The 24,117-nt window shown below is 44.9% G+C and overlaps 1 protein-coding gene across 11 annotated transcripts in view; it reads left to right on the forward strand.

Moving 5' to 3' along the window:
• Positions 1-24,117, forward strand: part of LOC118388330 (band 4.1-like protein 1) — a 128,500-nt gene that overhangs the window by 33,951 nt on the left and 70,432 nt on the right. For 10 of the 11 annotated variants that reach the window (XM_052526614.1, XM_052526617.1, XM_052526612.1 and 7 more), the window contains exons 3-4: positions 39-206; positions 21,026-21,130. In XM_052526614.1, coding sequence (XP_052382574.1) covers positions 39-206; positions 21,026-21,130 — 273 coding nt within the window. The remainder of the gene's footprint in view (positions 1-38; positions 207-21,025; positions 21,131-24,117) is intronic. The other variant, XM_052526611.1, reaches the window with a different exon arrangement.

Here is a 24,117-nt window from a genome sequence, read left to right on the forward strand (position 1 = left end):
TCAATTTCACCTGTGACTATGACTGTCCCTATGTAAAGGACCAGGACTCCAAACTGATCGACGACCACAGGGAAATAGACAACGTGTCAGAAAAGACCACCCCAAGCAAGACCCCCAAGTCCCCCCAGAAGACTTCCAAACAGCCAAAGACTGTTCCCTTCAAGGTCACCCTACTGGACACCTCTGACTATGAGGCAGGAATTGAGGTAAGCATGGATAAAGGGAAGAATTTCATCCCTGAACAGAACCATGTTGGAGGTTACGTCCAGAATGGGTTTGAATGAATCAGTCAAAAAATATAACAGTGAGAAATGTTCCTCTAATTGTATTATTTTTATCCTTTTGGCTCCACCAGCAGATGCAACTAGTTCCTTTACTTTGGAACACTGTGTCTTTTTTGTGTTTACTGTATGTTATGAAGCTGCTGAGTGCAGATAAGGCCGTTATAAAGCAGATGAAAGAGAGGGCGTCATGCGTGGTGTAATGGTGTGTGTGGTGTAGCACTTCCACTGTGAAGCTCTCCACACGGAAAGGCCAATGCAAGGTTACACATTCTCTGCCACAGACACAGATTCCAGTCATTAGAATAAGCGACACATAGAATATAGTGGAGGAAAAGCAGGCTCACCCGCTTACAATGCCTGGTATCACAGCACCATCACCAAACAGGACACGTCTTCACGATGGTAGGGAGTGCTTCATGGTGGTAGGCAATGCTTCGTGATGGTAGGGAATGCTTCATGGTGGTAGGCAATGCTTCGTGATGGGAGGGAATGCTCACTGTATTCAGTTAGAAAATGGGTCAAGAGAAGAATCCTTTGTTGAAGGAGTGATGTGTGAACTCTTAGAGATGGAGAAACCTGTATTTATTGGCAAGAGCACTATACTGTTGCTGTCTCGTGTCTTCTAATGGTAGCTAGTAATGCATATACTGTATGGCTTTATCACCATGCTTCAGAGGGACTGTTTTGTGATGCATAACAAGGATTAAGTGTCTGTCTGTCTGTCTGTCTGTCTGTCTGTCTGTCTGTCTGTCTGTCTGTCTGTCTGTCTGTCTGTCTGTCTGTCTGTCTGTCTGTCTGTCTGTCTGTCTGTCTGTCTGTCTGTGTCTCCCTCCCTCCCTGTGTCTTTGGGATGGTGGATGTAAGTCTCCTCTCCCTCGCCAATCTGTGTTATCCTGGCAGGCTGTGCCACGCTCCTCTTCCATAGCCCCTCCTAAACATAGCTAGATATGGGCGATTCCAGCATTATGGATGTTCCATTTGCATGCAAAATCACAACTTGAATTTCTCACAGAATGAACAAACAAAATATAAATTAAACTTTTTGTTGGGAGTGTATACCCAACTTTACTATTTTGTGATTTGTTTGATGTTTATCTTAACCTTTTTGCACAAAATGTAGACACTATAACTATTATCGACCAGAACAAATGAGAATGGCAGTTACTGACCTCAATTCCGGCTTCAACTTTGACTTTATTGCCCTAGGCTCATTGCCTAATTCCGACCCAGGTTTTGGGCTATCTAAGAGGAAACGCCAGCAAAAAAGAGGCAGGAGAGGGGGAGCCCTGCCGAGATTAAGGCGAAGGGAAAACCGGCCACCTCTTCTCTCAGTTCTATTGGCCAAAGTGCAGTCTTTTCATAATTCAAATGGATTAACGCCGATCGCGGATTTGCTATCAATGGGACTCTCGTTACTGCAATATTCTCTGCTTTTCTGAAACATAACTTTCGGACAAGAAACCCCCCATGGCTATCCAACTCAAAGGATTCAAGGAAATGGTGTGCTGACTAGCACAGTGGAAGTCTCGACTCATTGTTCACCCGTCTTGGAATACCTGATGGTCAAATGCCAACTCTTCTACCTCCCGAGAGAGTTTCTGTTATCGTGACTGCTGTATATATTCCATCTCAAGACAAGAAAATTAACAAGATGGCACTTAACGAACTGTACGAGGCTATAAACAAGCATGAACCCATGCACCTGGAGGCTGCTTTCCTTTTAATTCCCCATCATTAAGTCACATAATGCCCAACACATCAACACATCTCCTTCTCCACTGTGGGCGATCAAGTCCTAGACCACTGTTACGCTATCCACAAGCAAGCAAACAAGGCCCTCTCTCATCCCCCCTTCTTGCAAATTAGATCATGACTATATACTCCTGCTTCCTGTCTACAAGCAAAAGCTCAAACAGGAAGTACCCATGACATGCTCCGTTGCTCCGATATGGTCCTCTGAATCGGAGGATATGCTACAAGACTGCTTTCCTAGCGCTGACTGGAATATGTTCAGGGACTCCGCCGATAGCATTGATGAGCTAACCACGTCCATCACTGGCTTCATTTGGAAATACATTGCCATCATTGTCCCCACAGTGAAGGATCACTGCTTCCCCAATCAAAAGCCCTGGATTAACACAGAGGTTGGTGCTAAGCCTAAGGACAGGGCTACCGCAGCCAACCACAAGGCTAAGGCTGGGGGCACAAACAAGCACAATAAGAACCATCAAACAAGCAAAATTACAATATAGGAACAAGGTGGAATCCTATTACAGGCTCCGCTGCCCGCCGAATGTGGCAGGGACTACAGTCCATTACGGATTACAAAGGAAGACCTAGCCATGATCTGCCCCGACGTACTCAATGCATTTTATGCACACTTTGACAAAAACAACACAGGGCCGTACATGAGGGCCCCCTCTGACGCAGGGGTGATCTCGCTCTCTGAGGCCAACTTGAGGTAAGGTTTTTAATCAGGTCAACACTCGTAAGGCCACGGGCTGAACGGTATTCCAGGGCGCGTTCTCAGAGAATGCGCAGAACAGCCGGCAGGCATATTCACATTAATTTTCAACCGCTCCTTGTCCGAGTCTGTAATCCATACATTTGTCAAGCTGACCACCATCATTCATGTTCCCAAGAGCTCTAAGGCTACCTTCCACAATGACTAGCACCCTGTAGCACTCACATCTGTAATCATGAAGTGCTTTGAAAGGCTGGTTATGACACACATCATCCCAGACACATCATCAATTGCACTCCACACTGCCATTACACACCTAGATAAGACAAATACCTATGTGAAGCATTGGATTCACCATAGTCCCCTCTAAGCTCGTCACCAAGCTTGGGACCCTGTCTGTGTAGTGCGTGCGTCTGTCTAGCACTCTGTGTGTAGCCATTTGATATGATAACCATTTTGTGGGTGACACAAGTACTTTCCCCAAAACCTTCTCAATTAAAAGTTAACTGCAAAGTAGGCTTACCTGGCAGAATAATATCATGAGTAAATATATCATGTGTATCTATTATTTGCTGTATGCAAACTTTGCCATGAAATGAGCAGCAGCAGTACAGAGCCATCGCTAGACCGGCACATTAGACAGCACATTTCTCACTCGCCAGATGGCAATTAAAGGAGAATTACACTCAAATATAAAAATGTGTTATTTTATTTCAGACCTTTATTTCAGGTTTAAGCATTGACATGGACTCAGAACATCCAATGTCTTTGTTTCTCTATGAACAATTGTAATTGTAAATCTAAATCAGGAAATATTAAACTGAGAACATATTTTTGGAAAATATAAAACATAATTTGGAGAGAAAAAATCGTAGATTGATAAGTTTGTTTATGAACCATTATTTTACCAGGTATATTGACAGAAAATATAGAGCACTACTTTAAGAGTTGCAGGGGACAGGAGAAGAGAAGAATGTGCCTATTTGAAAGCCAGAAAAGTAGCTCTCATGCTAAAAAGGTTAAAGACTAGTCACCCAAGACAAAGACGGTTCTCTCTGCTTCCGCATAACAAGTGGTACCAGAGCATCAAGTCTGACACCAACTGGCTCCTGAACAGCTTCTATCCTCAAGCCACAAGACTGCTAAATTGCTAACAAAATGGCTACATGGGCTATCTGCATTGACCGTTCGATTGTATTTTTATTTATGCACACTCAACACACACTGAAACTCCAACACACACACATTATGTTATTCTATCCTCATGGGGATCTAAACTGTATTTCCATTCAAAATACTATTTTTCCTTCACCTAACCCGTAACCCAAACCCTAAACCTAACTCCTAAACCTAACCTCTAACCCCTTAGCCTAACCCTAATTGTAACCCTAACCCTAAATCTAACCCCTAAGCTTAAAATAGCCTTTGTCCTCATGGGGATGTGGGAAATGTCCCCACAACAGAGAATTTTCCTTGTTTTACTATCCTTAGGTACCCACAAGGATAGAAGGACCAACCCACACACAACGCGCACACACATTCATACTAACTCTACACACACACACACATGCAATTATTATACAGTATACACGGCTGCTACTCTGTTTATCATGTATCCTGATGCCTAGTCACCTTACCCCTATGCATATCTAACCCTACCACTCCAGTATCCCTACATTTACATTACATTACATTTAAGTCATTTAGCAGACGCTCTTATCCAGAGCGACTTACAAACTTACAAATCTTTTTAGGGGGGGGGGGGTGAGAAGGATTACTTACCCTTACTTACCCTATCCTAGGTATTCCTTGAAGAGGTGGGGTTTCAGGTGTCTCCGGAAGGTGGTGATTGACTCCGCTGTCCTGGCGTCGTGAGGGAGTTTGTTCCACCATTGGGGGGCCAGAGCAGCGAACAGTTTTGACTGGGCTGAGCGGGAACTGTACTTCCTCAGTGGTAGGGAGGCGAGCAGGCCAGAGGTGGATGAACGCAGTGCCCTTGTTTGGGTGTAGGGCCTGATCAGAGCCTGGAGGTACTGAGGTGCCGTTCCCCTCACAGCTCCGTAGGCAAGCACCATGGTCTTGTAGCGGATGCAAGCTTCAACTGGAAGCCAGTGGAGAGAGCGGAGGAGCGGGGTGACGTGAGAGAACTTGGGAAGGTTGAACACCAGACGGGCTGCGGCGTTCTGGATGAGTTGTAGGGGTTTAATGGCACAGGCAGGGAGCCCAGCCAACAGCGAGTTGCAGTAATCAAGACGGGAGATGACAAGTGCCTGGATTAGGACCTGCGCCGCTTCCTGTGTGAGGCAGGGTCGTACTCTGCGGATGTTGTAGAGCATGAACCTACAGGAACGGGACACCGCCTTGATGTTAGTTGAGAACGACAGGGTGTTGTCCAGGATCACGCCAAGGTTCTTAGCGCTCTGGGAGGAGGACACAATGGAGTTGTCAACCGTGATGGCGAGATCATGGAACGGGCAGTCCTTCCCCGGGAGGAAGAGGAGCTCCGTCTTGCTGAGGTTCAGCTTGAGGTGGTGATCCGTCATCCACACTGATATGTCTGCCAGACATGCAGAGATGCGATTCGCCACCTGGTCATCAGAAGGGGGAAAGGAGAAGATTAATTGTGTGTCGTCTGCATAGCAATGATAGGAGAGACCATGTGAGGTTATGACAGAGCCAAGTGACTTGGTGTATAGCGAGAATAAGAGAGGGCCTAGAACAGAGCCCTGGGGACACCAGTGGTGAGAGCGCGTGGTGAGGAGACAGATTCTCGCCACGCCACCTGGTAGGAGCGACCTGTCAGGTAGGACGCAATCCAAGCGTGGGCCGCGCCAGAGATGCCCAACTCGGAGAGGGTGGAGAGGAGGATCTGATGGTTCACAGTATCGAAGGCAGCCGATAGGTCTAGAAGGATGAGAGCAGAGGAGAGAGAGTTAGCTTTAGCAGTGCGGAGCGCCTCCGTGATACAGAGAAGAGCAGTCTCAGTTGAATGACTAGTCTTGAAACCTGACTGATTTGGATCAAGAAGGTCATTCTGAGAGAGATAGCGGTAGAGCTGGCCAAGGACGGCACGCTCAAGAGTTTTGGAGAGAAAAGAGAGAAGGGATACTGGTCTGTAGTTGTTGACATCGGAGGGATCGAGTGTAGGTTTTTTCAGAAGGGGTGCAACTCTCGCTCTCTTGAAGACGGGAGGGACGTAGCCAGCGGTCAGGGATGAGTTGATGAGCGAGGTGAGGTAAGGGAGAAGGTCTCCGGAAATGGTCTGGAGAAGAGAGGAGGGGATAGGGTCAAGCGGGCAGGTTGTTGGGCGGCCGGCCGTCACAAGACGCGAGATTTCATCTGGAGAGAGAGGGGAGAAAGAGGTCAGAGCATAGGGTAGGGCAGTGTGAGCAGAACCAGCGGTGTCGTTTGACTTAGCAAACGAGGATCGGATGTCGTCGACCTTCTTTTCAAAATGGTTGACGAAGTCATCTGCAGAGAGGGAGGAGGGGGGATCAGGAGGGAGGAGAAGGTGGCAAAGAGCTTCCTAGGGTTAGAGGCAGATGCTTGGAATTTAGAATGGTAGAAAGTGGCTTTAGCAGCAGAGACAGAGGAGGAAAATGTAGAGAGGAGGGAGTGAAAGGATGCCAGGTCCGCAGGGGAGGCGAGTTTTCCTCCATTTCCGCTCGGCTGCCCGGAGCCCTGTTCTCTGAGCTCGCTATGAGTCGTCGAGCCACGGAGCGGGAGGGAGGACCGAGCCGGCCTGGAGGATAGGGGACATAGAGAGTCAAAGGATGCAGTAAGGGAGGAGAGGAGGGTTGAGGAGGCAGAATCAGGAGATAGGTTGGAGAAAGTTTGAGCAGAGGGAAGAGATGATAGGATGGAAGAGGAGAGAGTAGCGGGGGAGAGAGAGCGAAGGTTGGGACGGCGCGATACCATCCGAGTAGGGGCAGTGTGGGAAGTGTTGGATGAGAGCGAGAGGGAAAAGGATACAAGGTAGTGGTCGGAGACTTGGAGGGGAGTTGCAATGAGGTTAGTGGAAGAACAGCATCTAGTAAAGATGAGGTCAAGCGCATTGCCTGCCTTGTGAGTAGGGGGAAGGTGAGAGGGTGAGGTCAAAAGAGGAGAGGAGTGGAAAGAAGGAGGCAGAGAGGAATGAGTCAAAGGTAGACGTGGGGAGGTTAAAGTCGCCCAGAACTGTGAGAGGTGAGCCGTCCTCAGGAAAGGAGCTTATCAAGGCATCAAGCTCATTGATGAACTCTCCGAGGAACCTGGAGGGCGATAAATGATAAGGATGTTAAGCTTGAAAGGGCTGGTAACTGTGACAGCATGGAATTCAAAGGAGGCGATAGACAGATGGGTAAGGGGAGAAAGAGAGAAAGACCACTTGGGAGAGATGAGGATCCCGGTGCCACCACCCCGCTGACCAGAAGCTCTCGGGGTGTGCGAGAACACGTGGGCGGACGAGGAGAGAGCAGTAGGAGTAGCAGTGTTATCTGTGGTGATCCATGTTTCCGTCAGTGCCAAGAAGTCAAGGGACTGGAGGGAGGCATAGGCTGAGATGAACTCTGCCTTGTTGGCCGCAGATCGGCAGTTCCAGAGGCTACCGGAGACCTGGAACTCCACGTGGGTCGTACGCGCTGGGACTACCAGATTAGGGTGGCCGCGACCACGCGGTGTGGAGCGTTTGTATGGTCTGTGCAGAGAGGAGAGAACAGGGATAGACAGACACATAGTTGACAGGCTACAGAAAAGGCTACGCTAATGCAAGGAGATTGGAATGACAAGTGGACTACACGTCTCGAATGTTCAGAAAGTTAAGCTTACGTAGCAAGAATCTTATTGACTAAAATGATTAAAATGATACAGTACTGCTAAAGTAGGCTAGCTGGCAGTAGCTGCGTTGTTGACACTACACTAATCAAGTCGTTCCGTTGAGCTGGCTAGCTAGCAGTGTTGTCTACGTTACGTTGCGTTAAAAGAACGACAATAGCTGGCTAGCTAACCTAGGAAATCGCTCTAGACTACACAATTATCTTTGAAACAAAGACGGCTATGTAACTAGCTATGTAGCTAGCTACGATCAAACAAATCAAACCGTTGTACTGTAATGAAATGAAATGAAAATGTGATACTACCTGACCGGTGATTGAATTCGAATCAGTAGACGTGTGGTGACGTTGGCTAGCTGTTAGCTGTTAGCTGTTGGCTAGCTAGCAGAGTCTCCTACGTTAAGGATGACAAATAGCTGGCTAGCGAACCTCAGTGAATTAAGATAATCACTCCAAGACTACACACACTAAACTACACAATTATCTTGGAAACAAAGACAGCTATGTAGCTAGCTAACACTAAACTAATCAAGTCGTTCAGTTGAGTGAATAGCACTACAGTGATGCTAATCTGTGTGCGTTAGCTAGCGTTTGCTAGCTCCTGGGCGAATAGCAGTGAAGGCTACGTTAGGGCGACGAAATACGATAATTATGCAATTATCTCTGATACAAGGACGGCTATGTAGCTAGCTAAGAAGAATTGCTAAGATTAGACAAATCAACCGTTGTACTATAATGAAATGTAATGAAAAAGTTATACAACCTGCAGAGCGAAGTGCGAATGCGACCGCTCGCTCCAACCCGGAAGTACCTACACATTGAAATATGTTCTTGACCCTGTATACAATATAACTGACTTACATTCTCGTGCTCTTTTTTTATTTATATTTCTAGTGTTTTCGTTCTACTTGACTTAAAAATGTTATAGTAAAAATCTAATTACATTTTATTATCACATACACACGGTTAGCAGATGTTAATGCGAGTGTAGCGAAATGCTTGTGCTTCTTGTTCACAAATTAACAACAACAACTACCTTATACACACAAATACACACACATGTAAAGGGATGAATAAGAAAATGTACATATAAATATATGGATGAGCGATGGTGTCACGCCCTGACCTTAGAGATCCCTTTTATGTGTTTATTTTGGTTCGGTCAGGGCGTGGGTTGGGGTGGGCATTCTATGTTTTGTGTTCTGTGTTTTCTCTTTCTGTGTGTTTGGTACTTAGGTAGCCTTTTCCCACCTGTGTTTTGTGGGTAGTAATTTTATGTTTTGTGTGTCTGCACCAGACAGAACTGTTTCGTTTGGTCCGCTTCGTTATTTTTTTGTTCTAGTGTTCAGTTTTATTAAAAATCATGAACATGTACCATGCTGCACCTTGGTCCTCTTCTTAAAACAGCCGTTACAGATGGAGTGCGGTATAGGCAAGATGCAGTAGATGGTGTAGAATACAGTGTATACATATGAGATGAGTAATGTAGAATATGTAAACATTATTAAAACTTCTTATGGATGGGGGCAGTATTGAGTAGCTTGGGTGAATAAGGTGCCCAGAGGTGCCCAGAGTAAACTGCCTGCTACTCAATCCCAGAAGCTAAGATATGCATATTATTAGTATATTTGGATAGCAAACACTCTGAAGTCTCTGTTTGAATTATGTCTGTCAGTATAACATAACTTATATGGCAGGCAAAAACCTGAGAAAAAATCCAACCAGGAAGTGGGAAATCTGAGGTTTGTAGGTTTTCAACTCATTGCCTATTGAAGATACAGTGGGATATTGGTCACATTGCACTTCCTAAGGCTTCCACTAGATGTCAACAGTCTTCAGAACCTTGTTTGATGCTTCTACTGTGAAGTGGGAGCGAATGAGAGGGGAATGAGTCAGAGGTCTGCCAGAGAGCCACGAGCTGGCCACGCTCGTTCACGTGAGAGTTAGCTTGAGTTCCATTGCAATTCTGAAGACAAAGGAATTCTCCGGTTGGAACATTATTGAAGATTTATGATAAAAACATCCTAAAGATTGATTCTATACATCGTTTGACGTTTCTACGAATTGTAACGGAACTTTTGGACTTTTCGTCTGCTCCTAGTGATCACGCGTCATGAATTTGGATTACTGTACTAAATGCGCAAACAAAAAGGAGGAGGAAGCAGAGGAGACAGAGAGAGGAGACAGAGAGAGGAAGCAAGCAGAGGGAGAGGTTAGTAGAGTGGTTCCCAAACTTGGAGTCAGGCCACATGTGGGTTCCCCTGAGAAAATCTGTACTAATCTTACCAAACAAGTTAGGAACTTAAAAAATGTATAATATGTTTTAATATGAACATCTCCATATGGCCTATCTTCCCTACAGGCCTACTGTCACACCTGCTCCAGCTCCCCCTCCCTGGCGAGCGCCAGGCTCCCCAGCATTACGCACACCTGCCTTCCCTCCGGCACGCACATCAGCGATTATTGGATTATTACCTCCCCTATATCTGTTTGGTTCCCCACTCCAGCATTGATTGTCATATGTCCTTGTATACCCGTGTGCTGACGCTGTTACTGTCTTGTTTAATGTCTGTTCCTGATTAAATGTCTCGGTTGTTGTTGTACTGATCACCTGTAGGGTAAGTAAGGGTAAGTAATCCTTCTCACCCCCCCTTCTCACCCCCCAACAAGATTTAGATGCAAGTGGCTGTTCCACTGGTTGTCATAAGGTGTATGCACCAATTTGTAAGTCGCTCTGGATAAGAGCGTCTGCTAAATGACTTAAATGTAATGTAAATGTAGGTTTCGGTCGGGGATTCTGTAAGGTCCTGGGTGTCGTGAGGGTGAAATCAGGCGCAGGAAAGCAGAGTTCAATAAAGTGCTTCTTTAATGCACACACGGTGAACTACGGTCACCCCACTTTCGGGTGCTCAAACAAAATGCCCGAGACACAGGGAACGAAAACAGTCTAGCACAAACTACACGAACACGTACATCAAATGTAAACACCAGGGTTACAATAATCAACCCCGCACAAAGAACCAGGCAGGCCGGCTGACTAATAAAGCCTCACTAATTGCAACTAACTCAAAACAGGTGTACTCAATAAACACATAAGGAGGGGGAGAAAATAATCAGTGGCAGCTAGTAGGCCGGTGACGACGACCGCCGAGCGCCACCCGTACGGGAAGGGGAGCCGCCTTCGGTCAGAGTCGTGACACGACCCTTGTACAGTGAGGCAAAAAAGTATTTAGTCAGACACCAATTGTGCAAGTTCTCCCACTTAAAAAGATGAGAGAGGCCTGTAATTTTCATCATAGGTACACTTCAGCTATGACAGACAAAATGAGGGAAAAAAATCCAGAAAATCACATTGTAGGATTTTTAATGAATTTATTTGCAAATTATGGTGGAAAATAAGTATTTGGTCAATAACAGAAGTTTATCTCAATACTTTGTTATATACCCTTTGTTGGCAATGACAGAGGTTAAACGTTTTCTGTAAGTTTTCACAAGGTTTTCACCTGTAGAGCCTCCACTGTAGAGCCTCCAGCCCTGCTCAATATGCCTTAGCGAGCCCTTTTGTTACACCCCCCACACATGCGGTGACGCACCTATCTTAAATGATGCCTCAAAACCTCTCTCATCGTCACTCAATGCCGAGGCTTACCTCGACTGTACTCACATCCTACCATACCCTTGTCTGTCCACTATGCCTTGAATCTATTCTTCCGCGTCCAGAAACCTGCTCCTTTTACTTTCTGTTCCTGAACGCACTAGATGACCAGTTCCTTTATCCGTACTCTTCTCCTAGGCCCTGCAACACCCAGCATCACTCTCATTCCCCAGGCACTCACGTTTGTTGACTTCTGTAACCGTAAAAGCATTGGTTTCATGCATGTTGACCTCCCTAAGTTTTTTATTCACTGCTTTAGCACACTCCGACAACCCGGATACCCTAGCCGTGTCTGAATCCTGGCTTAGGAAGGCCACCAAAAACCTGATATTTCCATCCCAAACTATAACATTTTCCGTCAAGATAGAACTGCCAAAGGGGGCGTAGTTGCAATCTACTGCAGAGATAGCCTGCAGAGTTCTGTCATACTATCCATGTCTGTGCCAAAACAATTTGAGCTTCTACTTTAAAAATCCACCTTTCCAGAAACAAGTCTCTCACCGTTGCCGCTTGTATAGACTCCTTTCAGCACCCAGCTGTGCCCTGGACACCATATGTGAATTGATCGCCCCCCATCTATCTTCAGAGTTCGTACTGTTAGGTGACCTAAACTGGGAAATGCTTACACCCTGGCTGTCCTACAATCTAAGCTAGATGCCCTCAATCTCACACAAATGATCAAGGAACCCACCAGGTACAACCCTAAATCTGTAACCTTGGGCACCCTCTAAGATATCATCCTGACCAACTTGCCCTCTAAATATACCTCTGCTATCTTCAACCAGGATCTCAGCGAGCACTGCCTCATTGCGTGGGTGCGTAATGGGTCCGCGGTCAAACGAACACCCATCATCACTGTCAAATGCTCCCTAAAACGGCCTCCCGGGTGGCGCAGTGGTTAAGGGCGCTGTACTGCAGCGCCAGCTGTGCCACCAGAGACTCTGGGTTCGTGCCCAGGCTCTGTCGTAACCAGCCGCGACCGGGTGGTCCGTGGGGCGAAGCACAATTGGCCTAGCGTCGTCCGGGTTAGGGAGGATTTGGCCGGTAGGGATATCCTTGTTTCATCGCACACCAGCGACTCCTGTGGCGGCCCGGGCGCAGTGCGCGCTAACCAAGGTTGGCAGGGGCACGGTGTTTCCTCCGACACATTGGTGCGGCTGGCATCCGGGTTGGATGTGCGCTGTGTTAAGAAGCGCACATCCATTGGTTGGGTTGTGTATCGGAGGACGCTTGACTTTCGACCTTCGTCTCTCCTGAGCCCGTACGGGAGTTGTAGCGATGATACAAGATAGTAGCTACTAACAATTGGATACCACGAAATTGGGGAGATAAAGGGGTAAAATAAAAAATAAAAAAAAAGCTCCCCAAAACACTTCATCGAGCATGCCGGGTATCCTGGAAAGATATTGACCTCATCCCGTCAGTAGAGGATGCCTGGTTGCTTTCCTCTCCATCTTAAATAAGCATGCCCCGTTCAAAAAATGTATAAAGATAGCCCTTGGTTCACCCCAGACTTGACTGCCCTTGAACAGCACAGAAACAGCACAGAAACATCCAAACATGCATTCGCATCGAAAAACCCCCGTGATATGCAACTGTTCAGGGAAGTCAGGAACCAATATATAGTCAGTTAGGAAAGCCAAGGCTAGCCTTTTCAAACAGAAATTTGCTTCTTGTAGCACTGATTCCAAAAAGTTTTGGGACACTGTAAAGTCCATGGAGAATAAGAGCACCTCCTCCCAGCTGCCCACTGCACTGAGGCTAGGAAACACTGTCACCGCCAATAAATCTACGATAATCAATCATTTCAATCAGCATTTTCCACAGCTGGCCATGCTTTCCACCTGGCTACCTCTACCCTGGCCAAAATCTCAGCACCCCTGCAGCAACTTGTCCAACACCCCCCCCCCCCCTAAAAAACCCTACAAATCGGCTGGGCTAGACATTCTGGACCCCCTCTTTCTAAAATTATCCGCCAAACCTCTCTTCCATATCGCCTGACATCCCCAAAGATTGGAAAGTTGCCGCGGTCATCCCCTCTTCAAAGGGGGAGACACTCTAGACCCAAAATATTAAAGAACTATATCCATCTTGCCCTACTTTTCTAAAATCTTCGAAAGCCAAGTTAATAAACAGATCACCAACCATTTTGAATCGCACCGTACCTTCTCCACTATGCAATCTGGTTTCCGAATTGGTCATGGGTGCACCTCAGCCATGCTCAAGGTCCTAAACGATATTATAACTACCATAGAAAAAATACAGTACTGTGAAGCCATCTTCATCGACCTGGCCAAGGCTTTTGACTCTGTGAACCACCACATTATTATCGGCAGACTCAATAGCCTTGGCTTCTCAAATGACTGCCTTGCCTGGTTCACCAACTACTTCTCAGAAAGAGTTCAGTCTGTCAAATCGGAGGGCCTGTTGTACGGACCACTGGCAGTCTCTATGGGGGTGCCACAGGGTGCAATTCTAGGGCCGACTCTTTTCTCTGTATATATCAATGATGTCAATCTTACTGCTGGTGATTATCTGATCCACCTATGCAGACGACACCATTCTGTAAACACCTGGCCCTTCTTTGGACACTGTACCAAAAAAACCTCAAAACGAGCTTCAACGCCATACGACACTCCTTCCGTGGCCTCCAACTGCTTATAAATGCTAGTAAAACTAAATGCATGCTCTTCAACTGATTGCTGCCCACACCATCCCGCCCGACTAGCATCACTACTCTGGACGGTTCTCACCTAGAATATGTGGACAACTACAAATACTTAGGTGTCTGGTTAGACTGTAAACTCTCCTTCCATTCTCACATTAAGCATCTGCAATACAAAATTACATCTAGAATCGGCTTCCTATTTCGCAACAAAGCCTCCTTCACTCATGCTGCCAAACACACCCTCGTAAAACTGACTAGCCTACAGATCCTTGATTTCGGTGATGTAATTTACAAAATAGCCCACAACAATCTACTCAGCATGCTGGATGTAGTCTATCACAGTGCCATTTGTTTTGTCACCAAAGTCCCATATACTACCCACCACTGCGACCTGTATGCTCTTGTTGGCTGGCCCTCGCTACATATTCTTCACCAAACCAACTGGCTCCAGGTCATATATAAGTCTTTGCTAGGTAAAACCCCACCTTATCTCAGCTCACTGGTCACCATAGCAACACCCACCCATAGCACGCGCTCCAGCAGTTATATTTCACTGGTCATCCCCAAAGCCAACACTTCCTTTGGCCGCCTTTCCTTCCAGTTCTCTGCTGCCAATGACTGGAATGAATTGCAGTGCAGTGCCACTGAAGCTGGAGACATATCTCCCTCTCTAACTTTAAGCATCAGCTGTCAAGCAGCTTACCGATCACTGTACCTGTACATAGCCAATCTTTAAATAGCACACCCAACTACCTCATCCCTATATTATTACTTATCCTCTTGCTCTTTTGTACCCCAGTATCTCTACTTGCACATCACCATCTGCACATCTATCACTCCAGTATTAATGCTAAATTGTTATTATTTTCGCCTCTATGGCCTATTTATTGCCTACCTCCCTAGTCTTCTACATTTGCACACACTGTACATAGACTTTTCTATTGTGTTATTGACTGTACATTTTTTTATGTGTAACTCTGTGTTGTTTTTGTCGCACTGCTTTGCTTTATCTTGGCCAGGTCGCAGTTGTAAATGAGAACTTGTTCTCAACTGGCCTACCTGGTTAAATAAAGATGAAATAAAAAAATTCTAAAATTCACCACGATGTCTGTGTGGGTGGACCATTTCAGTTTGTCTGTGATTTGTACGCAGAGGAACTTAAAACTTTCTACCTACTCCATTACTGTCCCGTCGATCTGGATCGGGGAGTGCTCCCTCTGCTGTTTCCTGAAGTCCACGATCATCTCCTTTGTTTTGTTGATGTTGAGTGAGAGGTTATTTTCCTGACACCACATTCCCAGGGCCCTCACCTCCTCCCTGTAGATTCGTCGTTGTTGGTAATCAGGCCTACCACTGTAGTATCATCTGCAAACTTGATGATTGAGATGGAAGCGTGCATGGCTACGCAGACATGGGTGAACAGGGAGTACAGGAGAGGGCTGAGAACGCACCCTTGTGGGGCCTCAGTGTTGCGGATCAGCGGGTGGAGATGTTGTTTTCTACCTTCACCACCTGGGCATGGCCCGTCAAAGTCCAGGGCCCAGTTGAACAGACCCAGGGTCTCGGGCTTAATGACGAGTTTGGAGTGCACTATGGTGTTAAATGCTGAGCTGTAGCAAATGAACAGCGTTTTTACATACTGTAGGTATTCTTCTTGTCCAGATGGGATAGGGCAGTGTACAGTGTGATGGCAATTGCATCGTCAGTGGACCTATTGGGGCGGTAAGCAAATTGGAGTGGGTCTAGGGTTTCAGGTAGGGTGGAGGTGATATGATCCTTGACTAGTCTCTGAAAGCACTTTATGATGACAGAAGTGAGCGCAAAGGGGCGATAGTCATTTAGTTCAGTTTGCGCGAATGCTACCATCAATCCACGGTTTCTGGTTAGGGAAGGTGTTAATGGTCACATAGGGAACGACATCTCCGATGCACTTGCTAATAAACTTGCTCACCTAGTCAGCGTAGTCAGAATTTGCTTGGAAGATAATGCGGTCGGCATTTTATTGTAAGGAATTCTAGGTCGGGTGAACAAAAAGACTTGAGTTCTTGTATGTTGTTGAGATTACACCATGAGTCATTAATCATAAAGGCATACACCCATGCCCTTCTTTTTACCAGAGAGATGTTTGTTTCTGTCGGCGAGATGCGTGAAGAAACCGGGTGGCTGTACGGACTCTGACAACATATCCAGAGTGATCCATGTTTCCGTGAAGGCAACTCGTGCTCTAATTACGTCCACCTTGTTATCTAGAGCTTGTACATTGGCGAGAAATATGCGCGGAAGAGGTGGATGGTGTGCTCGCCTTCTGAGTCTGACCAGTAGGCTGCTCCATCTGCCTCTGGGATAAGATTGCATGGCCAGGGTGACCTTGTTGTTTTGGGTCGGCCGCTGGGATAAGATTGCATGTCTAGGGTTGTGGTCCGAACAAACGATCTGCTTCGGGAAAGTTGTATTCCTGGTCTTAATGATGGTACGTTGACATCGCTTTTATATCCAAAAGTTCTTCCCAGTTGTATGTAATAACACTTGAGATTTTCTAGGCTAACAATGTCAGAAATAACACATAAAAAAAACAAATAACTGCATACTTTTCTAAGGACCTGAAGCAAGGCAACCATCTGTGTCGGCACCATCTAGCTGTTTATTATCAACCAGTACTACTGATATTGAAGACTGCATTGTTGGGAAAGAGCAAGCAAAGAAGGCATTTTTTCCCAACAAAAGGCACGTTATTACAGACAGACATAGTCCTCAGCACCAGCCCTCCACCAGACGATCCCGCAGGTGAAGCCGGATCTGGAGGTCCTGGGTTGTGGTTTGCAGTTGTAAGGCCGGTTGGATGTACTGTCTAATTCTCTAAAACTACATTTGAGGCAGTTTATGGTTGAGAAATGAACATTCACTTCTCTGGCAAAAGCTCTTTTGGACATTCCTGCAGTCAGCATGCCAATTGCGCTTTTTGTGCATATGGAACATTTCTGGGATATTTTATTTCAGCTCATGAAATATGGGGCCAACACTTCACATGTTGTGTTTATATTTTTGTTCAGTATATATTATCAAAAGCTAAGGCTTGGCTGAAAGCCTCCTGATATATATATATGCAACATAACAGAGCAAAAATATTGTACAATTTGAGGGTAAAATGACATCCCTCTTCTGCCCAATAAAATCCCTCAACAAAACCCAGTGACAGAACAATGGGAAATCTATACTCATTCAATTTTGCAACCCAGGTGCAGTAAAGTAGAAATTAGAATATTGTGTTATTGTGAGCTGCCCTTAGGATACTTCTGGTATGTGAGTGTGTTTCTGATATTATAATATCTAGAACATTTCCCTTGCTTTTATCAATCTTTCTCAAAATAAAATGTCACAATTTTTTCAATTTCAAATACTCTCAAGCAACTCAAGCTGTTCTCAGCACTGGAAATAAAACTCCACATTATGATTCTCAAAGCCTTTATGCAAAGAAGTATCATTTGCTTCCTTTTGTACTTCCACTCATTGCTACAAAATGATGTACAAATCAACCCTCTCGTTTTACTCATCCCTGCTGCTGCTGCTGCAGTACAACGTTTATCCTCACCTCACTCCTGGCCTCCCACCGAACCCCTTCCTGTGTTTAATTGGTGGGTTGGAACGTCAGGCCTGCCATATCAAACCTCCTCCATGCTCCAGGAGTTGATAATAATAGCGTTGAGGGAAGGCAGGCACCCCTTTGTGACAATTCTCACTGGAGGAGTTGCCCCATCCAAGGGTTAATTAGCCTGTCTTGTCATGGCTGCTTGGCTCTGGCTCCCAAGGGGCCACAGTGGAGAGAGGGGAGACGGGGCTACGCACTCCCACACTTCTCTCACCCCTTCCTCCAGTTCCCTGGTGTATACTCTACCAGGTCATGCATGGATGAGCTGCACTCTGTTATTGTGCAGAATGGAGCTATTTTGGGAGCCATATATTTTTTTAAATGCTCTGTGACTCTGACAATGAGTTTGTTTGTACACTTTGCAATGGTTTAAGTGTGTTACTTGTGTTTATTTTGAGAGAAAACGGTTGTCATTTGCTGTGAAAGTGCTCAAAGTGGAGTTAAATGAATTGCACTGTTAAAGGGAGTGTCCATGGAGAAACGCCTCAATGCCTTCGTCACTGCATATTATGATCCTAAACATGCCCATACATACTGTATCTTTAAAGGTCCAATGCAGCCATTCTTTAAAATATCAATATCAAATCATTTCTGGGTAACAATTAGGTACCTTACTGGGATTGTTTTCAATTAAAATGGACAAAAATAATAATTTCTCAAGCAAGAATTTTGCTAGGACTGTCTGGGAGTGGTCTGAGTGGGAAGGGTAAATCCAAAAACGAACTGTTGGCAGAAAGGTTTACAGCTCTCTTTCTTATTGGTCTATTAACAAATTTACCTCCTGGTGATGAAATTTCAGGTGTTCTTTTCAAATAGGTTACACTAAAATGGCATCATTATTTTCACAATTTTACAGTATTATTCCAACCTCATAATGGAAAAATATATAAAACACAGGAAAATCACGTTTTCCTGTGAAACTGGGCTTGCACTGGGCTTTTAATAGCTCATGCTAAAGCCATACAGTCCACTCCATACAGACCCCACAACCACATCCATGTCTTCTCTCCACAACCATGGGGACTGTGGTGAGTGACAGTAAGAGTTCATAAGTGCTTCCAGAGTCTTTCCCCACCATCTCTTCAACCGTAATGAGCCAAAGGAGACACTCCCTCCAGTTCTGGCCTTGAGATATAAAGGAACAAAAAAAGAGAGGGAGGGAGCATACATCTGCATCTGTTTCCCTGGCAACGACTTGCTCTGTCTACCTGCCACCACGGAAACCAGGCTCTAGGGAAAGCAAGCAGTGAGCAGCACAGAAGCTTGCTCCCTGGAGAGCAGCACACACAGTTCACACACACACACAGCTCGCTGGCTATGACCCCAAGGTAAAAGCGTGTGTGTATCTGTGTGTGTGTGTGCAGCAGCACCCATAGTCTGAACTCTGGGATCTACAGACCAGGGTACCATGCTACTGTGCTGGTTTCAGAGTGATGTTTTGTTATGTACGAATGTGTATTTGAAATGACACACAATCGTTTTTCCCTATTTTTGTTCAAGTTACTTGAAGGTATAACATCGCTAGAATGATTTGCGAAAGTGCCGCCCCATCAGTCAACTCTCTTGGCGAGAATTTCTTTGGACATTTGAGTAACTTCACAACTATCTTCACACGTATTCTGTCTTTCCTTCCCAGGAATGTGATCAGAAAGTAAATCATTTGGATACAGTTATATGAGTGACATTCGACAATCCACTGTTTGTTCGGACCACGTATCATGCTGGAAGCAATCTTACTCTAAAATTCTGTTTTCATTTTCCAAGTCAAGTATTTGATGAATTCTGACTGTAACACAGCACTCAAGGGAATATCTGTTATAGTCTGTAGACAACATTAGATAGTAGCTGGTGTCAAGATGGCTTCCTTTTCTGGTTGGGGATGATGTTGGGGAGAGACACATTCTGTTGTGTTGATACGTTTGAAGTTACATGACACTCTAATAAACGTAATTCCAGTAATAAAAATGTGTGCATGTCAACAAAACAGCAAAAATTGACCATGGTAGTACAATGAAAAAAATAACCCCTAACCCTAACCCATAACCCTAACCCTAACCCTATTTTTTTGGTCACGACCATAGCAGGAAACCCTATTTTTTTGGTCACTACCATAGCAGGAAAATACCATGGTACTGTTGCAATACCATGATATTTTCCTGCCATGGTACTGACCAAAAAACATGATAGTACCATGGTTGTTCTTTCATTGTACTACCATGGCAGGGAAATACCATGGTATTTGCACCGGTACCATAGTATTTTCCTGCCAAGGCAGTGACCAAAAACCAAAAACAAGCTAGCTTGACTGGCACTAACTTTAGCCGACGTTAGGCTCTATGCTAACAGACTTTTATAAATTATTTCATTACACTCCGCGTAACTGGGTGTTTCACATCCTATGCTTTACAATTGCTCACCGTGATGATAATGTTTAAAATATTACATTTATCTGGTGCTTCTCTCTTCAGTTGGCTCTCTCATTCAACTGACTCATTTACTAGGCAGGTTAGCGTGAGAGTGAGAGCACGTGATGCAACCACTAGAGCGAGCAGCTCCCTCTGTGGGCCGAAACAAGCGCAACACCCCTTGACTATAAATACAGTATATGATTACAAAATACCAAGGATTAGGCAGCCATATATTTTACATTCTCCCACATTTTAGTTTGGCAAAAAAGGGAACCCAAAGATGAGCAAAAAAACGGTACTATTAATACAGAAAGCATTACCCCTATTTCCCTTTTTCTTTGATGTTACAGACACATTTGGACCAACAGTACTAGCCTGCCTCTGACTTTATCAAAAACTTTCCTATACTGGTATATAAATTCATCAATATAATACCGACCAAACTCTTTTGACCTTGTTTTTATTTATTTCATGTATTATACTGCCATTGTGCTATGGTAACAGACAATTAATAAGGATGGTACCATATGATAATTATTGGTACCATTTATCATAATTGTGAGTTACCGTGGTATAATGTAGGATGCCGGTTAAAACCATGGTATTTCCAGGATCCACGTCTACCGTGTTATGAATGATGCAATACCATGGTATTATTTAGGTGCATGGCAGTAACATCATAATTGAAAGCTAAAACCATGGTACATTTCCATGATTCAGATTTATACCATGGTATAAATGATTCAGTACCATGGTAATATATAGGTATAATGGCAGTACCATTGTAGTACCATCATGATTCAGACTATACCATGGTATAAATTATGCAGTACCATGGTAATATTTAGGTATAAGGGCAGTACCATTGTAGTACCATAATGATTCAGACTATACCATGGTATAAGTGAAATGACCATAGTAGTACCATGGTATGAATGAAAGTACCATAGTAGTACCATGGTATATTTTTGTAAGGTGTGCCGTAATGCTTTAATTAGTGAGGCCAGGTCACATGGTCAGAAATGACCTGACCCTTGATTAAATAACACTTTATTTGTGGCACGTGTGTTTGTGTGTGTGTTTCTGCAGAAGCACTGCAAAGGACAGGCCTTGCTGGACATGGTGTGTGAGCACCTCAACCTGCTGGAGAAGGACTACTTTGGCCTGATGTACAGCGATGCAGAAAGCCAAAAGGTCAGTGCTTTGTCATGGAGATGCTGTGACCATTAATTTACCACTCCTGATCCTTTTTCCTCCTTTCCTCCCCTGCTCTCTTTATCCCCCATTCTTACTTCTTCCTCTTATGAAATACTGTATTCAGAAAAATCATAATAACAGATGACATAGCTGGAGGAGGAAACATGGCACCCTAAACTGGCGATGGTGAAAACATGGCACTCTAAACTCCTTAGAAAACATTTGCACACTTCATCATCATAGCCTACATTAGAAAGGCTGACTAGTGCTCCTCTGATGTCTGTTGACTCTCCAAACGACACCAGGAAGGGTAATTGTACTAGAATGGATGTAATTAGTTATTACGCCACTGGCTAAGATTTGGCACTGAGACAGAACTGAATGGTCATGACAGGGTTGTTTTGAGGATGTGTGTTTTGGGTTTACCTTACCTCTGTACACCTCAACCACAGGCAAAGTATGTAATGCAGGCCCAGCTCCACGAGGGGGAAAAGAGGGCCTAGCCCCCTCAATTAAAACTTATGCCACCTCAGTTTAAGTTTTATGTCCCTATATAAACATAGCAAAAAAGACCAAATGATTGAGTGACAAGGTTGTTGCAAAATCTGTTGAGGAGGAGAGGGTTGAGGAGGTAGGCTTGAAGTGCTGGACATCTTATTATGACATGAATTATCTGAATTAAGTTCACAGAATTATACCTAGGAGTAACAGCTTCTATTAAGGAACTTTTCATGTCTTTTGAGCTAGCTAGCTAACAAGCTTGTGTGCACAGCTGCACCAGAATTAAAAACACGTCTTACCTTTTTGTAGTTGATAAATCCAACATAAAACGTGATAACTAGGCCTATAGTATCCTTAACTAGTGTTGAAAATATTAATCCATTCACTATCTTCTGAATCATGCTTGTAACGTCAGTACAGTAGTCTATGCTTTGGAGGAGGGAGGGGCAGATGGCCTAAACACAGCTGGCAGGCTGAAAATAAGTTTCTCAGTGACAATCAAAGCTTTGCATAGGCGCTTTGTTTGGTTTCTTTGTGGGACTAGAAAAAAAGGCCTCGAACATAATATAATGTTACTAATCCCATACGTAGAATGTATGCACACATGACTGTAAGTCGCTTTGGATAAAAGCGTCTGCTAAATGGCATATATATATATATATATATATAATATATATATATATATATATAATCAGTTCCCATTTTTAAAAATAACGGTTCTGTTCCGGAACAGTTTTGATGACTTTCATTTCTGTTTCTGTTCCTTGAAAAACGTTGTTATTTTACGGTTTTTGGTTCTGTTCCATGAACCGGTTCCAACTCCTGGGTATTAGCCTTAGCCTATTTACCAAGCTTGAACCAGGTAATCTGCCATGATGGATATCGGAAATTGGCTTCGCCAAAGTACCCAAACAAAGCCAAAAGGAGAAGGAGAGCAATGAGCAGCAGCAGCAACAGCATCAAACCACCATGATGCCTGCTGAGCTCCAGCTAGCTCCACGTGCAGATCCTCCCCACCCTTCCACAAGCACCATTAGGATAATGGCTTCACATCCCCCTCCAGCGACTGTTTCTGATGATTTTGAAACAGAGGAGCCAGCCCAGGTTAAATCAAATCAAATTGTATTTGTCACATACACGTGTTTAGCAGATGTTATTGCGGGTGTAGTGAAATGCTTGTGTTTGTAGCTCCAACAGTGCAGTAATATCTAACAAGTAATATCTAACAATTTCACAAATATACACACACATCTAAAGGTAAAGGTATGGAATTAAGAATATATAAATATTTGGGGGAGCAATGTCAGAGCGGCACACACTAAGATAGAATAGGTAGAATAGGATAGAATACAGTATAAATATGAAATGAGTAACGCAAAATATGTAAACATTATTAAAGTGACTAGTGTTCTATTTTAAAGTGGCCAGTCTATGTTTATAGGGCAGCAGCCTCTAATGTGCTAGTGATGGCTATTTAACAGTCTGATGGCCTTGAGATAGAAGCTGTTTTTCAGTCTCTCGGTCCCAGCTTTGATGCACCTGTAGGGACCTTGGCTTCTGGATGAAAGCGGGGTGAACAGATAGTGGCTCGGGTGGTTGTTGTCCTTGATGATCTTTTTGGCCTTCCTGTGACATCGGTTGCTGTAGATGTCCTGGAGGGCAGGTACTTTGCCCCCAGTGATCCGTTGGGCAGACCGCACCACTCTCTGGAGAGCCCTGAGGTAACGGGCGGTGCAGGTGCCATACCAGGCGGTGATACAGCCCAACAGGATACTCTCAATTGTGCATCTGTAAAAGTTGAGGGTTTTAGGTGCCAATCCAAGTTCCGTCAGCCTCCTGAGGTTGAAGAGGCGCTGTTGCACCTTCTTCACCACACTGTCTGTGTGGGTGGACCATTTCAGTTCGTCCGTGATGTGTACGCTGAGGAACTTGAAGCTTTCCACCTTCTCCACTGCGGTCTTCTCGATGTGGATAGGGGGGCATGGGTGAACAGGGAGTAAGTACAGGAGGGGGCTGAGCACGCATTGTTGGCCCCAGTGTTGAGGATCAGCGAAGTGGAGGTGTTGTTTCCTACCTTCACCACCTTGGGGGCGACCCGTCAAGAAGTCCAGGACCCAGTTGCACAGGGTGGGGTTCAGACCCAGGACCTTGAGCTTAATGATGAGCTTGGAGGGTACTATGGTGTTGAATTCTTATTTATAGTCAATGAACAGCATTCTTACATAGTTATTCCTCTTGTCCAGATGGGATAGGGCAGTGCGATTGCAACTGCATCGTCTGTGGATCTAACGGGGCGGTAAGCAAATTGAAGTGGGTCTAGGGTGTCAGGTAGGGTAGAGGTGATATGAGCCTTGACTAGTCTCTCAAAGTACTTCGTGATGATAGAAGTGAGAGCTACGGGGCAATGGTCATTTAGTTCAGTTACCTTTCTTTCTTGGGTACAGGAACAATGGTGGACATCTTGAAGCATGTGGGGACAGCAG

The sequence above is a fragment of the Oncorhynchus keta genome, chromosome 10 (assembly GCF_023373465.1).
Source record: "Oncorhynchus keta strain PuntledgeMale-10-30-2019 chromosome 10, Oket_V2, whole genome shotgun sequence".
Taxonomy (NCBI): domain Eukaryota; kingdom Metazoa; phylum Chordata; class Actinopteri; order Salmoniformes; family Salmonidae; genus Oncorhynchus; species Oncorhynchus keta.